This window comes from Melospiza georgiana, chromosome 4, assembly GCF_028018845.1.
Source record: "Melospiza georgiana isolate bMelGeo1 chromosome 4, bMelGeo1.pri, whole genome shotgun sequence".
NCBI classification, from domain to species: Eukaryota; Metazoa; Chordata; class Aves; order Passeriformes; family Passerellidae; genus Melospiza; species Melospiza georgiana.
The window spans coordinates 28892817-28914344 of record NC_080433.1 but is presented as its reverse complement, the minus strand read 5'-3'; the positions used below and the strand labels follow the sequence as shown (position 1 = coordinate 28914344).

At 41.2% G+C, this 21528-nt stretch overlaps 2 protein-coding genes across 4 annotated transcripts in view; one reads left to right on the top strand and one right to left on the bottom strand.

Annotated features, from left to right (window-relative positions):
• Window positions 1–21528, top strand: part of SYN3 (synapsin III) — a 176002-nt gene that overhangs the window by 59834 nt on the left and 94640 nt on the right. The window lies entirely within an intron of this gene.
• The window catches only part of TIMP3 (TIMP metallopeptidase inhibitor 3), a 37482-nt gene that overhangs the window by 6277 nt on the left and 9677 nt on the right, over window positions 1–21528 (bottom strand). Inside the window, exon 2 of the mRNA XM_058023342.1 lies at window positions 5515–5597. Within this exon, the coding sequence (XP_057879325.1) occupies window positions 5515–5597 (83 nt within the window). The remainder of the gene's footprint in view (window positions 1–5514; window positions 5598–21528) is intronic.

Below are 21528 nucleotides of genomic sequence, written 5' to 3'. Positions count from 1 at the left end.
CTGTAAGAGTTTCAAACCTTTGGCGCTTGATCTAAGTCATCAAGCCAGACACCTCCTTCTCAAACGCGTAGCACACGCAACTCCTGCTGACCTCAGCAAGGACTCACTGTTTCTCTAACTCAATGAATGCAGACATGGAATTCTACACCATCTTCTAAAATTAGTTCCATACTGATGGGCACCATAAAGAAAATATCATGTATACATAATTCCTCTGCACTCCTCCTCCATCTTCATAATCTTTCTTCCAGCTCAGTTTAATCGAAACATGAGCCCATAGATACACTGGCAGTTGGATTCAGTCGGAAATTAGCACATGTCCCCATCTGACCTGGCCTTACTGCTGCAATCTAGAGAAACTCATGTCCACCTGTTAGCAGCATAATGAAGTCTTTGCATAGCAATGAAACAACCACTACACGTGTACATTGGACCCATTAAACATATCCTATTTTTGAAACACAGAGGACTATTTTCCTGAGAATTTAGTCTTTAAATATTTTTTTGTCTTTTCAAAGCATTCAGTCACTCTTTTTTCCCTACCCACTCCACAAATGGCCAATATTTAGAAGTTAAAGAAGAAATAATACAAGTCAGAGAGAATCAGTTTCCTGGCATTTCCCAGCCTATCCTTTTCTCTCTCATCTTTACTGATAGACAGCATATTCAGTTTAGTAGTAAATATTAATTATTTAGGCGAAAGAGGACCAAAAAATCCCTAACAATCCCAGAGGTATAGATCCTTGCTGCTGTGTCTCCTGAGCTGTAGTATTCTTCTCCAGGCTGCATTCTATTCCTTTAAGTCTCCTATTACTCAAGGGTATTTCACCATGCCCTTACCTCCTTTAAAAACAGCAAATCTTTTTCTTTGTGGAAGAATATCTGTTAATTTAACAGACTTTATGCTAGGCTGAAGTACTTAATATAAAACCATAAAAAATTTCTACTAATTCTGCTATGCTGATAGGCCAAATTATCTTTGGAGCATCTATGGAATGTCAGCCAGTTAAGTTTTTTTCTCCTTAGATTCCCCTAATCAGTATGATCTTGTAACAGTGTCACAACTCAGTAACAGCATTGCTGGGTGCAGTAAAAGACACATTAAGGAGTTTGTATTTTCCAGCCTTTCTTCTATACCCAGCTAATATGCAAGCAAAGTACTTTTTTTTAATTAATCCTACTATACCAACAAAAACTCATAGATCATGCTTGAAATATGACATTGTATCCATAAGTGGCCAAAGTCTTTCAATGGAGATGGAAGAAGTGATCTTTACCTAATCTCTGCTTTATCCCTGCAATTTTCTTGGTATCAGATGACCTACTCAGATTTTCCAATCCAGTCAACAGAGCTGGAGATCTAGATTCTGGCACAAGCATCCTGTCTGTCCTTGGATGAGTTATTTAGCCCTCAGCACACTTTTGTTTCTTCCTTCCCAAGGGTACTGTGAGGAAAGGCACATAGAATAAAAGTCATGTGTCCAGACCCTTTCTAGTGGGTGTCACACCAAGAAGCTCAGATAACAGTATCTAAGCAAATAAAACGGGCTAAGATAACAGCTGAGGCTGCCCAGTCCCTCCAGGCAGTGCATTATCAACACTGCAGAGAGCTGCACACTGTGCATGGCACTGCAAGGGATCGGTCACTCACAGCGCTGAGCTCATGTTGGGCTAATTAAGCTTCTCTGTTATAAGGTCTACATGTGAGCAGGTACACTTGGAGCCCTTTCTTCCTGCTGCCCACAGGGCTATGAGCTACCCTAATCATTCTCCTGAGAAGCTGCTCAGGTCCTTCCTACAGGACTGTTAGTCATCACTTTTCACGTCTTCTAGGCTATCAAGCCCAACATTACTGCCTAGGAAGTAGCCAGTGATGCTGAACTGGGGCTTGTTTTTCAGCTCCTGGACCTAATTTCCTGTTCACATTACCATCAGGGCCACCACAGTCAGGGCTGCTAAAGAAAGCATGCTCAGCCTCCCAAAAAGCCCTTCCACTCAGCCCTCAGTGATCCACGTTGATGGGAGCCACTGTCACGCTGACTGAACCCATGCTGGGGCAGTCAGGGCCCCACACCCTCTGATGACTGAATAAAATTCACCAGTAGGACTTTGGTTCTCAGGGAAGGAAAAAGAAAGTTTGGCAAGGGGGAATCTTCTACAGAGGCCCACTATTCAATAAAACAATACCTTGAGCATTATTTTTGGATATACAAAATGTCTTGGAAGTGCTGTTAGACCAGTCAGAAGAAATTCACCCATAAAGCTAGCCTCTCTCCTAACTGCTACCCTCAGAGTTCTCCTGTCCCCACAAATGTGTATTTTTGGAAGCATAATAACAGGGAATAAAGTATTAGCAAACATGACATGGTGATGTCTGCTAGTGCTGCTATATTTCCATCTGTGTCAGCATTCCCCTTAGGAGCCCCCATACTGCCTCAGAAATGCACAGGCAAATCCTGTGGTGGTTCCTGCTGCTTAAACAACTTCACCCTGTAAAACTGTTCATTATGTTCCTCCCTCTATCCCTCCCCTGTGAGGTTGCACTAGATACCAAGAGCTGGGAGTCACACCTTGCCTAACCTTCAGCTACCTACAATATAGGCAATTCACAGGAATTAGGCATCCTCTCTAGTCAAATGCAAAGAACAGACACCTCCAGAGCAACTCAGCCCATCCTAAAATAGCTGCCTACAACTTGTGGGCTGAATTACACTGGTGGTTCCTCTCTCTACCCATTGACAATCAAGAGAGCAGGAAAGACTCAACACCTCATTTTAGTCTGTCTAAAATTAAACTAAATTAATCCTACCCCACTTCTTTCCTCTTGGGACTATCACATTTCCCCCCCACAGACTCATTTTACAGATAAGCAACAAACCAAGGAAAGTCTCCTTGCTTCTGGCAGCCTGTGCAGGGTGCTGCCATGGTCAACCAGGACTGTTTGTGCTCATGGAGGAGAAATATCTTATCTCCTTGTTTCCTTTGCAGTTTCCTGAAATAGGCTTGGGCCATTCTCAGAATGCACTGCAAGATCACAGAACATGTAGGGGTCAGATCAGTCCTGTGCAGATTTATGACACGTGATCTCAAAGTATTCTTATATTATTTGAGAAAGCAGTGGGGAGAGGCAGAGATTGCTTGGGAAAGCATAAGGCCTCTTCAGACAACAAACCTGAACTCTAGAAAGCCCAGCACTGTTCTGTCCCTGTGGGCTGATCTTGTGCTCCAGTCCAGGCCCCCAGTTGGTTTATTTGTGAAATGCAGCAACGAGTTCAGGAATATTAATGAGATCAAGAATCAAACCCACAAACTCCAAGGAGCCTGTGAAAGAACTACAGAGATGGTTTGTTGCCCTTTAAGGCTTTCAGTGCTTTCCACAGGCAATTCAGCACACACTGATAGACTAAATGGCTTGTTTATTTTTCACCTGCAGGTGCAGAAGGGTTTATGCAGACTGACATGTTAGTTTTATCTTCAGAGTTGTTCCCATACAGCTGTGCAGAGCCATAGGCCTCCTTGGTTCTCTTTTCAGCAGGAGGACAGTTAGCTTTCATTGGAGTAAACAAGGGAAAAATGTGCTGTGTCACTGAGAACTCCCCCACTGTATGGATCTAAATCCCTCTTTATACTGAAGTCTCGAAGCTCAGCAGAAAGACAGCAGGGTTTCCAAAGAAGACAGTTGGTTTGTTTGTTTATGAAGAACTTTGTCCTCCGGACATTCCAGTCCTACTGAGCACTTTGCTTCAGGTTCCTTCCTGCCAAAGGTCACAGTTAAACGTCCAGTGCAACATCCCACCAGCTCACCATCTAAGCAGCAGACATAAGGGCAGTTTGACCAACACATGATTTCCTTTTTAAAATCCCTCTTGCTTTTGTTGGACACATAACTTCCTAAAAAACACTGTGTAAATCTCCTGCAGAAAGGCCTCGTGCTGCAGAATAACCCAATGAAAACAGCTGGGACTTAATTAGAACAGGGGCACTGTTCTGAGTGATAAATAGGGTAGTAATTCATTTCAAGGGACTACCATCATTCTAGATCACAGTTCACAGACAGAAAGCACCAAACTCTTGGCTGAGAAGGAGGAAAAGAAGTGGTACTAGGCAGACCAGGATGAAATCAGAAAGAGAAGCTGATGAAGCCACTGCAGCATGTGGACACTGAGTAGTTTTGTGAAGCAGGGTACACTTGCTGAGCTGGAGAGTGACAAAACTGGAGAAGAAAGGCAGAGTGCTGCAAGCTTGATGAAGCCAACAACAGCCATAAAAAAAAAAAAAAAAAAAAAAAAAAAAAAAAAAAAAAAAAAAAGCTGCAGTATTGTCTCATTATTACCAACACAACCAGTTGTTGGTTTGTTTGTTTGGTTTTTTTTACAAATATATACTTCATTTGGAATCTTGCAGAGAAATTTTCAAGGTTTTTAAGGAAGTCAACAAGTCCAGCACCTCACGCCCTCTTATTCAAAGTGCAGGCATTCCACTCTTATGGAAAGGCCATGCTAGGACCAGATTTGGCTGCGTGCATGGTTTTGCGACCGCTTATGAAACAGGCTTTGCGTCTCCTCCTCCTGGCTTTCGTGCTTAGCTATAAACTGCCTTATAAAGAGAGTTACTGTTACAAGGCAAGCAAGTGACTGGTTTTTTCTGAACCTTTACTTTGTCTAATATGTTTCAGATTTCTGCAGTTTCTGCCAAGCTTTTCCATTCCCCTCTCTTTTTTTTTTCTTTTTTCCTAAAGACATAAACCAGTCTTATGACTGGAATGGCATTGCCAAGAAAAACAATCTAGGGCTGATTTTTAGCATTACATAACAAGGGGGCAGTTTGAGAAAAAAACTCAAGTCCAAAGCAGCAGGTTGAGTGCAGTTTGTGCAGCAAAGAATTAGAGCTCTGAAGAAAGAAACTAAAGAAATCAAGCAACTGGTGTAGTTGTGTCTCTTTTCATCTCTGAATCAATACTTCACAGCTCTTCTAAGTTGACAATATTTAAAAGCTGCAACGCTCTGTTTAGCTTTATATAAAGACTTCACTATATGATTTTCATTTGTTTTGTACATGGAAAAAATGCTGTAATCCTAACTAGTGGTCACAAAGAAAGCAAGGAAAGAAGAGAAATGAGCACTCTCCCAAGGCTGGCAGACCCCCTACCATAATTTCCTTCTTGGATTTAATGAATGTGCTGCATGGAAAAGCTGGCATTTCCAGTCTAACACTGTGCATGTTGAACACAAAACACTTCTTCAGTACCTAGAGAAGACCATCTGGCATCTTTTACTACCAGAAATCTTAAAATAATGGGAGAATTCAGGTATTCAGCACTGTATGTCAGGAATGATCTCTTCCTCCTCCTTTCCCCTCTTCAGGCAAGTTTCTACCAATTGCTGGTTTCCTTCCCTTCTGTATGGCCAGTACAAAAAGTGGAGGTGCTGTTAAGTATGCAAAGCGTTGGTTATTATGTGTTAATTAGATTCCTTACCATATCTCCTAGCCCATGGGAAATGTCTGCAAACATACCTTCATCTGCTTGACCGTGTATCGCATGGTTCCAAAGGGTCCATCTTTCATGAGCTTCTTCCCCACCACTTTAGCTCGGATCACTGTCATAAGGGAGAGAAAAATAATGCAAATTATAGACAACTTTACTTAGCATTTTTGCTATATCTTCCACTTAAAAAAAGAAAAAAAAAAAAAAACAAAACAAAAACAAAACCACAAATCTGTTTACATAAGTTATCTTGTAAAATAAACAACCTTCCTCTCAGTTTATTCTAAGTCTCACACATAGTGAAGGTATGTCAAATGGGATGGCAAAGCAGGTATTTATTTAGAAGAAATCCAGTTCTGTACAAAGAATAAGAACAAGCATTATTTGTGGTTAAGTCTCACAGAGCAGACTCTAGCTGGGACCAAGACAGATTAAAATCTTTGCACCAAGCAAAGTTTGTAGTGCCTTAACTCTCAACATACAGGATGATGTCCAATAGGATAGTACTTCTACTTTGTTCTTTGTGTGCCCACTGCAGCTTCTGTTTCCCAATAAACATAACAACTCAGTGCAGGGCACTGGAATATCTCATATGTGGGATTTCATTACAACTGCCACCTCTGGGAGGGCCACAAAACTAACAAATGCTCCCTTGAACAAACAGCTACTGTGCAAACTGGATTATTCAGCAACCACCAAGTGCCCAGTGAAAGCTGCCAGGCTAGCCAGAAGTCACCTGGAAGACAAACTAAAGCTGACCCATCAGATCTTATGTACATTGCACTGCATTTCCTCATGGATAGCAAGGGGCAGTGTGTGCTCTGTGGCACAGCTACTGCCAGTGTACCACAGATGCACTACAGCAATGTCAACTGAGCCCAACCCACCACAGATAAGCATTTTGAGGTCCCACAGATAAGGATTAGTTTTTTTTATCTAGTGGGAAGTTTACAGTCAGGGCTTAATGAAGGATTCTCTTGCTCATCCATTTTTGGGGCATTCCACACACACACAAAAGAAAATTTTAAAAACTGTTCTATCAATCTTCTTTGAAAAAGTTCTTCAACTACCTGCTCATCTCAGCAGAGGAGCAAAGCTCAGGGACAGGCAGGCATTATCCATTTTAATCTATCACAAAAAACCAAAACAAAATGCAGGGAGGCATAGAAATGAGCCAAAGAGGTGGAAGCAGGAAAATACAGTGAGTTATTAGCATTACAACACTATCTAACAGCAGTAACAAAGTTCTGGGGTATGTTTTCCTGAATATAAAGGACATAAAACAAACATCTTGCTGCTTTTTAGTTTATTTAGGTTTCAAATCTGCAGAAGCCCAGTGGAAGGAATGGGGGAAAAGAGAAGACTAAGGTTTTTTTCACTACCTAGGTCCAACTAAGGAGACAAAAACCTTGTCCCAACTTTTGGAATAATCAGAAGAAGAGATTTAAAGGGATAGATAGGTCGGGTTTTACACACCAGTTCCTGGACTTTGTTCCACGAGGGTGGTGTGAAATGAAGACAAATCCACTCTGCTCTGATTTATATCCTGTGCTTCAGCCAGACTTGTCAAAGAAATTTTAAACTAGGTAGGACAGTCTTGGCTTTGATTCAAAGAACCAACAAAACCTTCATTCACTAAGTGTAAAACTTCAATTTTTTAAAAACTTTTATTTCCCAATGGCAGTAAAAGCAATTTTATTGATTCTTCTATTTAACAAGTTGTTCCCACTTCAATTTACTCTCATCTTCAAATTTTAGTAGCCGTATTGAGCTGTGTACTTGAGGACTGCAAATATCTTTAAAGAACCAGCTTCCTCCACTTGCTGCCCCCAACCACCAGCAAAGCTACAGAAACCAGATTGTCCAAGGGTCAGTGAGAAAGAACACAATTCCTTAAGGTTTTGCGAATTCCAGGACAGCTCACTAACACTGGAGTCTATAGAAGAGAGTGTCAAAAATCTTATCATCATTTGCTGATACACTGAAATTGAAAAAGCTGGTGTTTGCCCAACACATCTAACAACAAAAATAAAAAAAAAAAAAAACAAGAAAAAAAATCTTATATCTTATTGACAATTATAAGAAATATACTAAAAGTCAGTATTACAAAATGTTAGGGTTTCCAAACCAGAACATAGTTAGCATATAAGATCACAAGCACATTCTCAGTTGCTGACAAAATACCTAAAAAACCATTTTCTTCATGTGTTTCACTCCTAGCTTGTCAGTCTTTTGACTTCTAGTTAGGGTACCACAGCCATTTCAGACAGAAGCTTTGATTTATGGACTAACCAACAGCTTCACCAAATATTAAAAATGCATACCTCTACTAGGACATAAGAGCATTCTGATTTCAACTAATAATACCCTTGCAAACAAGTAGAAGGGTTTGCATTTTTCTGTTACTGTTCCCTAATAAAGTTGGAGAACCCTCCTAGCGAATTCAACTAGAAAAGCCATGACAAACCTTAGTGTGAGCTATCACTTCAAGCCTTTTGTAAGAGGGTCAAGCCCTCTGTTTTTCAGAGAAGGTGCCTTTATCACTCCAATTGTAACATTTCTAGCTAAGTTTTCTTCACTGAAGAGCTAGAAATGAAAAAAAGAACCCACCCTGCACAATTTTTCCCATATTAAAGGAAAAAGCAATCTGCTAGCCTAGTAGCAGAGGACATTCCAAGTTAAGTCTATCACCTTTAATTTGTGTGGTTACACTCCGTCCCTGAGGATGAGATGCCTCTGAGCCACTGGAGAGAAATGCTGGATGGACAGAACTGCTCAGAACTGCTCTTGCATGTATAGCTTCAACCCCCTGGGGCTCCACACACAAGAGCCACTTGTACACCCTGCTCAGAGCAGAGCTCCATGCTGCACACCTGCAGCCTTGTGTTTACCAGTCCCTATCTTTGCTCCCTCAAGCCACCACTCTCCAGTTCTATGGCTGGGCCACTTTCACACCTGGACAGAAAATAAAGAACATTGCTCCTGACTGAGCAGGGGCCATGCCCACTTGCCAGAAGAACTTTCCACCCTCTGCAAATTATCTGAAATTTACAGCATTGCTGTTGCAAATTCAGTCCGTGTTAAGTTAATGAAGTCGACTGTTTACTGCTGCAGACTCCTACTTCTTGAGCAGAACGAGGCAAAAGGTGCTGTGACTGCTCTCCTGAGCTCCTCCCTTCTCCTTGAAGCTCTATTACAGTCCTGCTATTACTGATGGGAACTTTATCCCACACAAGTGGTCACCAAAATAGCTGCATATTTTTAAACCGCAATTCCTTTGAAGCACTGCCTATGAAAATACTCCAAGATGAATGTTTCTCAGTACTTTGGGGTTTCAGGTCAGGTCACTTTGTGGGACTGGAGCAGTTGGCAAGGTCTCATGAGTGATTTGTAATTATTTATGAAAAGCTAAATTAGACAAGGATATAAATCTTGATAAGATAAGCATGGCAGCCATGCCATGATACAAAGAGGAGAAAACATATGTACTGCTTCTCAACATTTGACGTGATCAAAAAATTGAGGGAGGAAACATCCCCTCATGAAAGGAAGGAAACCAGGCTTTTAGTTGATACTCTAAAAAAATAATTAAAATAATAACCTGCTGTGTTTGAGTATTCAAGAAATGCATCTAATAATGTATCACAAATTATTAGTGTATTTATATCTTTTCCTTGGCTTTTTTGTGGGTTTTGTTTGCATTTTTAAAATGTAAACTAGCTTGGTAGTTAGGAAAACAGAGATGGCTCAGATTTGCCAGGACTAGTATAGTGCCAGCAGCTACTGGTTTGTGTTTCCCTGGCATCTCCAGTGTGGTACAAACTGTCTGCAGGTGCAAGAACACTCATAAATATAGGCAAAAATCACCTACATCTTTTCCAAATGTCACTGGATGAGGTCCTATAAAGGCAGACAAATCAGAATGGGGACAAAAGAAGGTGACCTTTTATTTGCCCATATGCACACATATCTAAATCGAGTACTCTTTACCTTATCACTTACTCTGTGGCCATTTTCTCAAGGATTCAAGGGAGAATAGGCCTAAAGGCAAGGCATGAAGCAGAAGAGGACATTGACTTTACATCTGAGATGTCAGAAGGCATTCTTTGCACAAGTCAAGGAGCAGAAAAACAGAGATTAAAACAGATTAAAACATGCATTCGCCAAGCTGAGTAAACAACACAGTGAAAAGACTTGTAGCTACCAAATAATTCTGTCCAGGCACAGAGTAACTACTACATGTGTGGCAGCTCGTTTTCCCCACCAATACGAAACATCAAATGTCCTGGCTCAATTCAGCCCATGTCCTTTATCGGGACCAGCCACTAGATGGTGACCCTGTCCCAAATCTTACCTTCCCCTGATGAGAGGGCAGCGGTACACACCCGGCCTAACACCACCAATCCCAGCTGCTTGCTCAACTGCACCATGAGAACCAGATGCTTTCATGCAAGTGGGCTGGTTGTCATCCATAAACAGCATTTTAAATGGAGGCACACCCTTCAGAGACCAGGATTTGCTCCAAACCCATTTCCCTTGTGACCAATTACCATGAACAGCTCAGGAGGGTAACAACTGCTACACTTCTCATTATTGTTTCAAGGATTTATTTTATTGGTGTGCAATATAAGTAATTTTAAGTGAGAGCTTTGGCTGAAATGCATGCTCATTGCACTTAAGTGAGTGAAGGATGTGGAGGACTTGTTTACTAATGGAGACACACGGGACAAGTTATTCTCCCAGGCCATTCTCTGACATAGTGGCTAAATTAAATATATAGGGAGCAGCAACATGACTGGGAGGCTGAAGAGAAGCTCCTTCTGTCCCTAAGGCCACTGACTAGACCAACACTTAAAAACACTGCTTTAACACCAGACACATGAATATGCCAAGGAGGATGGTTGCCATTTTATTTATCCAAAGACTATACAAGGGTTCGCTTCCATGAGCAATTTACTGAGACCTTTTTACCAGCTTTACTAGCAGCTCTCTCATTTGATCTGCCTCACAAGAACTTCTTTCTGTGCTGGTACATGCTGGAGGGCTCACATCACACAGGGCTAAGGCAACTGGTATGTTTTGGACTTCTCTGAGTATACCTAGCACACTACTGAGTGTCATTTATGGTGGTGTCTCCTAATGTGGTCAAGGCAGGATGCTTTTACACACAGAAAAAGCAAACATTTTCTAGTACTGGTGCTGATAGTGCTGCTAAGATGGAATTGCTGTCTCCCTTGCTCACTCTCACAAGATGCATTCTTTTTCCCACTGCCCTGGCTGATCTGTTAGCAATTACTATCAACACTGTTGGTTGCTCTAAAACCAGAGGACCATAACTAAAGGTGGATTTTGTCCTTTGAACTGTAAGTGTGGCCCAACTGTCTGCAGCCTTTTGGGAGGTTCCATTAAATTGCCCGGTGGCTGCAGGCTTCTATGAGCAGCAAGTAGCTGGTGCCTGGTTTAGGAGGGGGAATAGATAGCAGCCCTTCACCCATTCCTCCACTTCCACAGGAAAGCAGAGAGGAGAGGGAAACACTGATTACAGCAGGGGATTTATGAAGAGGGGAAAAAAGCAGAAGCCTCCAGCCAGTTTGATGGTCTATTACTACTGAAAGTTGCCTCCTCCTCCATGACCAAAACAGAATTCTTTTATAAATCAGAGTGTTGAATTTGAAGGGTTCTTGCAAAGCACAAGAAGGCTGAAAAAACACCATGGAGCAGCTTTATTTTGCCTCAATCCATCATGACCTTTGTCCAAAGCCAAAAAGGCAAACCAAACCCCTTTTGCTTTGTCTTTGAAGAAGTCAAATTCAGCTGTGCTGGTACACAGCATCACCAAAGAACATCAAGGAAGCAAAAAAAAGGTAGTGAATGTTAAAAAGTTCATTGCTGGTTGCCTTCTTCTCATACCCTGACCAACAAACTAGTTTCCATTATTGGCACTCCAACTCTTGACTCCTCATCTTTTCAAAGTGCTCTCAGGAACACGAACAGAGAAAGAGTACCTTTTCAACACCATTCACCTCTGCCAGTCAGTTATCACATCCATATCACATTGTAAAGGACGTGCATTTACATCAGCAAGTGTGTTGGTAACTAACAATGAAAGTCTAAATAAAAACAGGAAAGCAAGACAGAGATAATTTCCTTCCCCTGCTCTAACCAGAATTATGACATTTACTTTTGGCCTTTGTTTTACAGTTCCAAAAAAATTTCCCCTGTCTGTGGCATGGCAAGTCTGTTTGAAGGCCACCCCAAAGAAAAGTAGAAGGCAATTAAATGGGTTTGTCCAGGCCTAAGCTCCATATAAAACAACTGATCACAATTACACTTGCTAAATATTAACCACATTTCCCATCCCTGCAGATTTCCTTGCCACTGAGATTCTGTTTGCACAATATGCTGAGCTTCTTGACTTCTAACACTGCAAAATAAGGAGTGATACAACTTTTTCAGACAAGATTTTGATTGTGTCAGACCTTCCATCACCTCAAAAAGTATATGCTTCTCTAGAAGGGCTTTACTTGGGAGAAAGTTAGTCCTCCCAACAAGACCATAAATTAAAGACACAAGGTTGCATAAAACAACCAAGCAGAACTTGGTTAGTGCTTAGCATTTCACCTGTAGCTTATTAACTGGATACAACCTTTGTGATGGCAGCAGTATCAAGCATTTTCTCCCTCCCTATATGGTGCATCTGATCCTATGGAAGTCCAAGCACTCTTTGAAATACATAAGAATCAGAGAGAAGCAAGAGATTTCTGTTAAATGAGAACCTGCAAATTCTCTTCTGGACATTTCTTTCAGGTTCCTATATGCAACTCCCTTCAACTGCCCAACACTTCCCCTGCATTTAACTCCTGGTGTTAGTTCCCCTGCTTCCCCATCATACACACCATTGGGAATACAGAGGGAAGACTGAATGGAGAAGGAAGAATAGATGGATCTAAAATGCATTTATATTCATTTAAAAGGTCCAAGGAAAATCTCTTAGATCTGTATGTAGATGCTAGTACATGTAAAAACTAGCTTCAGGAAATACCTCATTAAAAGCACAGAGAAGCTAGAGAAAAGAAAGAAGAAAAAATCCCACTGTCTGTTATTACCAGCTACTAAATTCAGTGAAGCCAGGTAGACATAAGAGATTAGTTAGATCAGGCACAGAGTTGAGTTACTGGAGTTACATGCATTGCTGGGTTAGTCCACAACTTGCATCAACAAAACATTCTAGGTTTGCTATAGATCTAAGCAGAGACACTGCAGACTATGTAATGAGCATGACTACAGCATTGAGAATACTGGTAAAATAAAAGGAGAAAACAATGTCATTCCTGCCAACTAGACATTTTTCAGTCTCCCTTTTGGCAGGCTTTTCTTTTTACTTTCCACCTATATTTTTAAAATCATCACTGGAAGCTTAATTTAGGCTAAGGCAAAAGGCAGTAGGCAAGAATCAGAGAAAAGGAAGGAAAAATTACACAAGTGGAGGGAGGGGAAGGGCGTGTCTCATGTACAGAGCACAGTAGAGGCATCTCACATCTCTCTCCAAAGAGTGTTTTCAGCAGAGTGCATTCTCCAAGGACTGTTTTCAGCCGAGTGCATTTTGCCTCATTTTGTGTCTGACAACTGCCAAAGGCAGAAATGCTTTCAGCCAATGTTAGCAGTGTTGGAAAGGTGGTTGTCAAAACTATCACACAAAAGCTCTTCCAAAGCCAGCTTACAACAGTGGATAACAAGTATGTGACTCAGAGCAATACTCAGCTCAAAACACCTTTTCTGTTTCCTTTTGTCTACATACAATTGGTGCAATAGAATAAGATTTGGTTCAGCCCTCTCTTCCAGATCAAGTACTTCTCGACACAGTACATATAGGACCAGGGGAAGCCAGGCTGAGACAAGGCTCTGGTTTCCCACAGTTCTTTGGAACTGTTCAAAGGAGCCACAGGTCTAAGCTTTCCACTCAGAGAATACGGCAGAGCTGATGTGAGACCAATTAGGGGCAAATGGAAACCATATGTGATTTTAATGAAACAAGAAGCTGGTGCACATAACTTACTGCTGCAGGAGCATTTACTGCCTGAAAGGAATGTGCATCTGGCATTGATCGTTTCCCAACCCATCAAGTGAGCAGTAACATGGAAAGCAAATTGGAGCATATGATGAGAGATGAATTGCCTAAAGAGTACAGTTAGGGGAGCAGCCTCTGCAAGGAGAAAAATATGTCCTTTGCCTGTGATTTAGTGATACAGCTGTAATGAGGCTGATCTTCTGTTTCCACAGATCATGATGATAAACTGCAAGAACGAGTGCTAAAGTGATTAAAATGGATCAAGTGATATTTTCAAGAACCTACCACAATCACAGAAATCCCATTCTGGTTCACATGGGGCAGACTTTTTTTCTCTTGAGGTCATGGGCACTCTTTAAAGAACAAAATACTGTTGAAACTGAACAATTCTCAAATGGTGTTGTTTTCTGGTGTATATCAAAATGGGTACACAATGAGATTTCAGGTTGAAGAGGCAATGTAGACACACCCTTCTGTTTTGTTTGGTTTTTTTTTTTAATTTACTATAAATTACCCAGAAAGTTTCAATTCTGCTGAGAAAGGGAAGTCCCCAGCCTGTAAAGTTGTAGATAAGTTGCTTTATGGGGCTATGGTAGCTTCTTCTGTAGGCTGTTGTGTTGCAGCTTAATATCAGGTTTCAGAACAAACCCACTGTCTCCACTAAGCAGCCAAGAGATGGCTCACATACATCAAAGAGGAGGTGAGGGAAGATGTTCTGATCCAGCACTTGATAAGTGAATGCCCAGGGCTTGAACCTGGTAGATGCTACTTGGCATTACAAGTAATAATGAAACTTCTGTAAAACCAGACACATGGAACTGGCACGTTTTTGTCCTTAGTGCTAGATTTCCCTTGGGGTATAACCAGAGTTAACAAGCATCATAAATTCATCACTGTATTTTTTAAGGATGTAATATAAAATTTTTTGAGCTAAATCTGCCAATTTATTAGTCTTTCTTAATCCACTGTGCAATCCACAAACTCCCTGGGCACCAGATCCAAACAGTTCAACAGGAGGAAGAGGAGGAGGAAAGACAGTCCTACTAAAGAGAACATCTGAAGTCAGTTTTCATCTTTGCATTAGAAGTAGGGCATCTCTGACAGCCATGCAAGCCTTTCAAAAGTGAGATTATCAAAAGCCCCAGGCCTGGACACTCCCTGCTTCATCAACTTACTTCAGAGGACTCTCCTTGCTCCAGCACCTTGCCCATCTGGGATGGGTGCCAGCTTTCTGCGAGGAGGCCGCACTCCACTGATCACATGGTTTATGCTCAATTTTGCACGTAGGAGCTAGAGAGGAAGAACTGTTTGGGAACATGTATAGATTTCAAGGGTACTGGGTGGGCCTGCAAATTCCTTCCTGCATTACAAAACTTGCGCTAAACTGACACACTAAGCAGCTGTCCATACCAGAGAGGTAAACATATTTAACCAGGTCAGGCCTACAGGCACTGCTCTGCTGCTCCTATTCCCGCTGGGCCTGACAGGACTTAGTATTTGGTCTGCCAGACTCTGAAATTAAACCTGCATTCAAATGATTTCCCCAATGAAAAGAGTATCTTTGCCCACTATTCTGGAGACATCATCAATTGTTTTCAAGCTGCCAGCATCTGCAGACTGTTCACACACACTGGACATGTCCATGACACAGTTCTGGTTATATCACAATGCTTAAGGAATTTACTAATTGCTCATTTTATTAATGTCTGTTATGTAATCACAGTAATTACTACCATGTAGCTGATCTTAGGTACATGAAGAATTTTATGGAGTCTGAGCACCACATAAAGCTTTAGGTGTAGCACTCAGATCCTGATTCACTGTTCATTAAAGCAAGTAGGAAACCTCCCTGAGTCCTGAGGGAGCCTCACATAACACAGTTCTCAGCAGCCTACAGGTCAAGGACAAGGACAATACAAGGTCATGGTTAGGACAATAGCAGGGCAATTTAACTAATCTGCTCGCCTATCCAGAACTTTCCAGAAGTCCCTGTAGTGCCCTGTCAAAACTGCATTCCAAAGCATCATCCTTCACTTTTGACTTTAGAAGGCTTCAAGAACTCAGTGTTGATTTGTTGTGGAAATCAAGTAAAAAAACAAGCAACCAAAAAAAATCCCCAAAAAACCAAAACCACCAGTTCTTTACATGAGTAACACAAATACTGCACGCTGTGCATCCTCTGGCTCTGAAGACAGGATTCTCCCTGTGCAATGACACAGAGCACTGACAGCAGAAAAGGTAGATAGCCAGTGGCCAGTCACCTTCCTTCTTTAAACAGTTTGATCAAACTCCTTGACTGTCCTACTGACAGACTAGCCTAAGGTGTTCCATGGAAACTGCATCTCATTCTTCTACTACCCAAACTTTCTTCACACATACTTTTCATCAGAATTTCGTATCCATGAACAACCCAGTAGACCATAATCAGAATGGATTCCCAGAAGTACTGTATCATTACTAGGGTGCTTATATACATCCCTGGTGCTACCAATGACACATTAATGAGTTATGTTTATTAGCCAGACTTGTGGAAGTGCAGAGAACACACTGAATGGTTATTCATGCCGGTCTAACACCAATTGTTGACTTTTTTTTTTGCACAACAAATATTTACACAAATTAAAGACTGACCCATGTTGTTGTTTTATTCTTAGACAGTGCTGATAATAAGTGGGTTTGTTTTAAATGGAAATGCTCAAGTCTGACCCCATGAATCTGATGGAGATTCACTCTGAAGTGAATGTACCAGTCACTTAGCTCATCTGTGCTACTGGAGTTTGACAGCTTCAAAAAGAATTCTTACTGAAAATTTTCATAAATTTCCAATTTGAGGGAGGCAAGCTTGCATTCCCATATCAGTTCTTAGGTGTCCTTGTAACTTTTTAGAAAAAAACCTAAAGGTCACAAGATGTGGTTGGGTAATCATTTCACAGCTGCCCTGGCACAGTGATGGCTATTTTTGAATGCTCTAAGGCCCATTAACTGTTTGGGAGGCAGAAGTTCTCTGGATATGGCAGTGCTGAATGTTTACAGAGAAGGATAATCATTTCCAGGGTATCCACCAAGCCTGACTGTTTCCTGCCTGTCTCAGTCTTCTCAGACACTGCTGTAACAGGACTATTTTGGCAAAGTAATGAACCACTCTCCCAAGAGCCAGCTTTTCAGGGCTGGAGTTAAGCTCGCACCTGGAACACAGGTGTAAGCTTGTTTAAACATTGACAGGGAGGGAACTAACAGAAATACAAGGGGAAATACCTCGTCTCAGTCCACTGGCAGCAACACAATCACAAAGCAAACTTGTTTGTTCATTAATGCAGCAAACACAAGGAGAACAGCCTATTGACAAGGACTGGAGCAAGCAAAGGGAATCTAGTTTTGTGTTGTAAAGGGAATTCTCAGCATTCAGGAAAAGCTAGATTTGTGTCTTGAAGGGAATTCTGAGCATTCAGAAAAAGCTAACTATAAGCCTAGAAGGACTAATGAACTGGAATCTCTCCCAGCTTGAGAGGCAGCGTGTAACCTGATCAAAACCATCACTTCCAGAAGGGGAGGCTGTTACTGTTAAACCATCAGGGATGTTTTTGGAAAGGCTTTTTCCTGTCAGGGATCATGGCTTTACTTAAGTCACAATTTTCTACACAAAGTATCAACTCCAGCAAAACTGTTTGTTTTTTTTTTTTTTTTATTTTTTTCTCAGAAAAAATTGAACTATTTTTAACCTGCATCAGCAATTCTCTTCAACTGCACTTGAAGTCTTAATGTTGACATGAAAGACACCTTCAGTCAAATTGGACATTTTCAATTAATCCTTCAAAACATTAGATTCAGATGTATCTGAATCACTTTTCCTAGAAAATGTCATGCTGAAACTCCAATATTATAATTTTCCCTCACATTTCAGATGGAATAAACTTATACCATTTCAAAATTCTCTATGAAGCAGAAAATCTGACCCTCATCAGCAAGTTTCCAGCCTTCTCTTTCACTGTATATAAATCAGGTGACAACAACAATCTCTAATAACAGAAGCAAGAGTAATTCCATTTTTCTCCTTATTTTTCAGACATGGCAAGTAAATTCATACCAATGAGAGCTGCAGGTACTGAGAACTTGCATAATTTCAAAAAGTAAGCCATTATCCCCTATGATTTCAGAGTATTCAAACTAAAATCAGCATTCAACATCAAAGATCAGTCCTTTAATTCACTGTGCCAATAAAAGTCTGCCAACACTGCAGACTGTAAATGAACGTAGACCTACAAAAACCATCTTTTAAAGCAACTTAGGATACAAACACTAATTTAACCTGTTCCTCATCAGCCTGCTAAGTGCTTGTACTTTGAGCCTGCAGGCAAGTCAGAAAGTCAACTCTATGATAAATGCTTTCCTACTTTCATTTTCTTTTCTGGCCGTTTCCAACATTTTGAAGCAGTATTGTTTGATTGCAGGCTGCTTCCTGAAGCTGCTTCCTTCAACTGCCCACTGAACCCAGTTGGAAACTTTCTACTGATTTTATCTGGAGTGGGATCAGGCCCTAAATAAGTAGTGGAGGAATCCCTAGACTTACAAACTGAACAGCTGTCTCTGGCTTTCCAAAAGAGAAGTTATTCCTGCAGCTGTTTTCCCCTAAGTGCCATATCGCTCCAAATTGTTACAGGACTGGAGGGAGGGGGAGAAGGTGGAATCTTAATAGTCCATTAAAAAGGCGTATGGGCCATTGCGCAGCAGCTCTTTCAGTTCGGCTCAGGCAGGGTCACTGCTGCCGGGCTCAGACAGCCCTAAGGGCACGGGAAAAGTCGTCTTCTTGTTTTCACATCTCATTCACGCGATGGATAACGAGGGGGAGGGAGGAATCAGATTTTGGGTTAATTAGCACCATGAACAGACAGCTGCATTGTCATTAAAAGTTCAAGAAGTCACGGGGGTCATCACCGAACCGCGGGATGTACACACACGCACACGAGGCACACGTCGAAGCCTGCGCTTGGCAGCCTTGCCCGCGCTCTGATCTGCTCCTACCCCAAGGATACGCTTGGAGTCAAGAACACTGAACTGCTGGAGCTCTGAGGAGAAGAGCAAGGCATAAACGTACCCCATCTGAACAGCAGTTGTTCATCCCCTTGGAACTACTTCATTTCACACATAATATACCAACTAAGAATAGTTACAGAGCTTTTTTTCCCCTGAGAAAAATCAGAGGTGTGGCTTACAATGTGTAGTTTCATGTTCACTTCTAAGAGTCTGTGGGATAGGCAGAACCCCAGTTAACAAAACCCTGCTGTTGGTGCACACAGTTTCCTTCCACAGCTTCCTTCCACAAGCAAGGAAGCTGAGGAAGTGCAAGTGCACATTAGCAAATTCAGAAATGAGCATGTATGAATAATAATGAAAAGATAAAACCTCTAAAATGTCAAGGACTGCTATTAATAAGATTTGGAACAGTGTTAGCCTCAGAGAGTCACAAGTTGGCTTAAAAACAAAAACAACAAATCCAACTATGCAAAACAGCCACAGATTACATTCTCCTTGCCTCAGATTGCAGTAACATTTTCTGTTAAGGGATTTTAAGGAAAACACAACAAGACAATTAAGGATTCCCCTGTCACCTTCCAAACAGGGCAGAGAAGAAATATAACCTTGAATAGCTGAAACATTACTGGTTCTGCAGAAAGCAGACTGGCATTGCCTGGTTCTGTCAGCTTTAGCTTTGCTGCCTATATATTCTAAAACCAAAATTGATCTGAAACCACCATCATTATAGTGAAATCTCACCAAAACACAGTTTTGTTTTTCTGGGTAAAAGCATAACAGATCCTGCTTACTCTTCCTATTAAATTGGCAGGCAAACATGTAGCTAACTCATGAGTGTATAGTTCCATTCAGTGCCTAGACTTTGGCAAGGCAAAATACCCTGGGAACACACAGAAACAAGATTTTATTTTATTTTATTTTATTTTATTTAACACCTTTTCATCCCAGTGTACAATGACTGTCCGCATTACTGCATTTCAGTATGTTTATGACAATATAGCATGTTGCAGTAACTCCAGCAGTGATGTTCACATGAGGTGAAAAAGTAGAATAAAGAGATACAGTCCAAAATTCAGTGGGGAAATCACATACATCAGCATTTTGGTCCTAATTGCTCAAATTAAGATTGGATACTGCAAGCCCTGGTGGATTTCATCAGAGAAGGGAACCAAGTGGGCTAAACTACTCTTAGAAAACTCCTCTGAATTCTTCCTCTCCCGTTCAGGTCCTGGATATTTTTTTGAACCAAAACTGTCTTTCCCATATTTTTCAACAGTGCAACTTAGTGATGCTTCCTCAAAGCACCACCACAGTGTTTCAATAACAACTTTGGTCAATCTTTCCAATGTTAGTCCACATATATATTGAGGAGTATGTACTGGAGGAATCCTGCCATGTGCTGACCTTATGACAGTTTGATGTACAAACATTGAAGCTGCACAAAAATGTGAATCCCTGGGTGTGCCAAGACAACCACCACCTTAGAATCCTGTGCTCTCCTCTTTCCTTCTTTCTGTCAAAACAGCAGTCGGGATGTGAGTAGAATGTCAAACTCAGAAGAGGAGAGCTTTGAACAGCACAAAGAACAAAGTTTACGTCAATAGCCCAAGCTGCCATGCTGCATAAAGGACAAACAGGAAAGCAGTTTCTGAAACAGGAGGGAAAGAAAGACCCGGTGCTTTCCTTTATCCAGCTCTTCCAACAGCCATTAGTACTAGAGGAAACCAGTGTGAGAAGGGCATGCAGAAACAAACACGAAACCTTGCACTGACAGGAAGGAACCTATTAGCTTGAAAACTTTCCGGTACTAGTGAAAGCTTTGTTTCCCATACAGCCAAATACATCAGACAGGTGCGGACTGATGCTCTCAATCTACGCCATTTCTTCAGTCAATTTAAACCTTCGAATAAAGGCTGGCACCCTGTTGATCTCCCAGTCAAACAGAAAAAGAGGAAAACAGAATACAGTGGCAAACTCAAGAGATAGCTACAATTTAGAATGCATCTGGGAGGTAGATTAGACACTCATCCCGATAAAGAAAAAAAAGATTTCAGAGTTGAAATATGTCTCTATAGAGTTTTGGAAGGAACTTAAAACTCCGTGGATTGAATCAATCTCCAATAACAAGGAATTAAAACGACAGCCTGAGAAGGGAGCTTTGGGAAAGTCAGAGTATCCCACACCACACTTCTGGGAGGTATATTTTATCAGTACCAGGACTCCAGCTGCGCTGGATGATGTAAATGACTCATTATCATAGGTTCTGCTGCAGTGTGTTAGTTCCAAAGTAAAGGTGTTAAAGGCAAAATACTGATAAGGGTCACTAGCTATTTGCCACCTGATCTAGTTGAACTTCTGTCTGAATGCCTTAAAACCTTTCTGTGGTAACTTGGAGTCTCCTCAATTACACCTAGAAGTTCTATCTGATATTATAAAATCTTCTGTTTCTCTGTAAAGCTGCAAACTGTTTTACAGTGGGGAAAAGCAGGACAGCTGCTAAATTCTATTGAAAATATACTGTCTGTAGAGAAGATGGAAAAAGACTTATTGAAGTCTCTTTTTTTATCTTGATCCTCTAAGGAAATAACCAAGTAAATCCTTAATCCCCAACCCCTTGGTGAACAAAAAAAAAAAAAAAATAAAAAAGGGACAGGTGCTGCTCTTCATATTTAAAAAAGTAAAACAAAGGGCTTAAGAACTCATCCTGCCCCCACTCCAGCACTATCTTTTTCAATACTTAACTTCTTGCACAGGAACTGCAGCTCTTGTCTTCCCACGCTTCTCTGGGTTTGTGATTTTTGCCCTGCAGGATGCTAAGGGAGGGCTGGGTATTTTGTGGCTATTGAAGTACTGTACATGATGGCTATTTAAGTGCCCCAGGGATCACTTCTCTCTTTTATTTCCTCTTGGACTGATCCACCTCACCAAAGCATTTAAGATATTC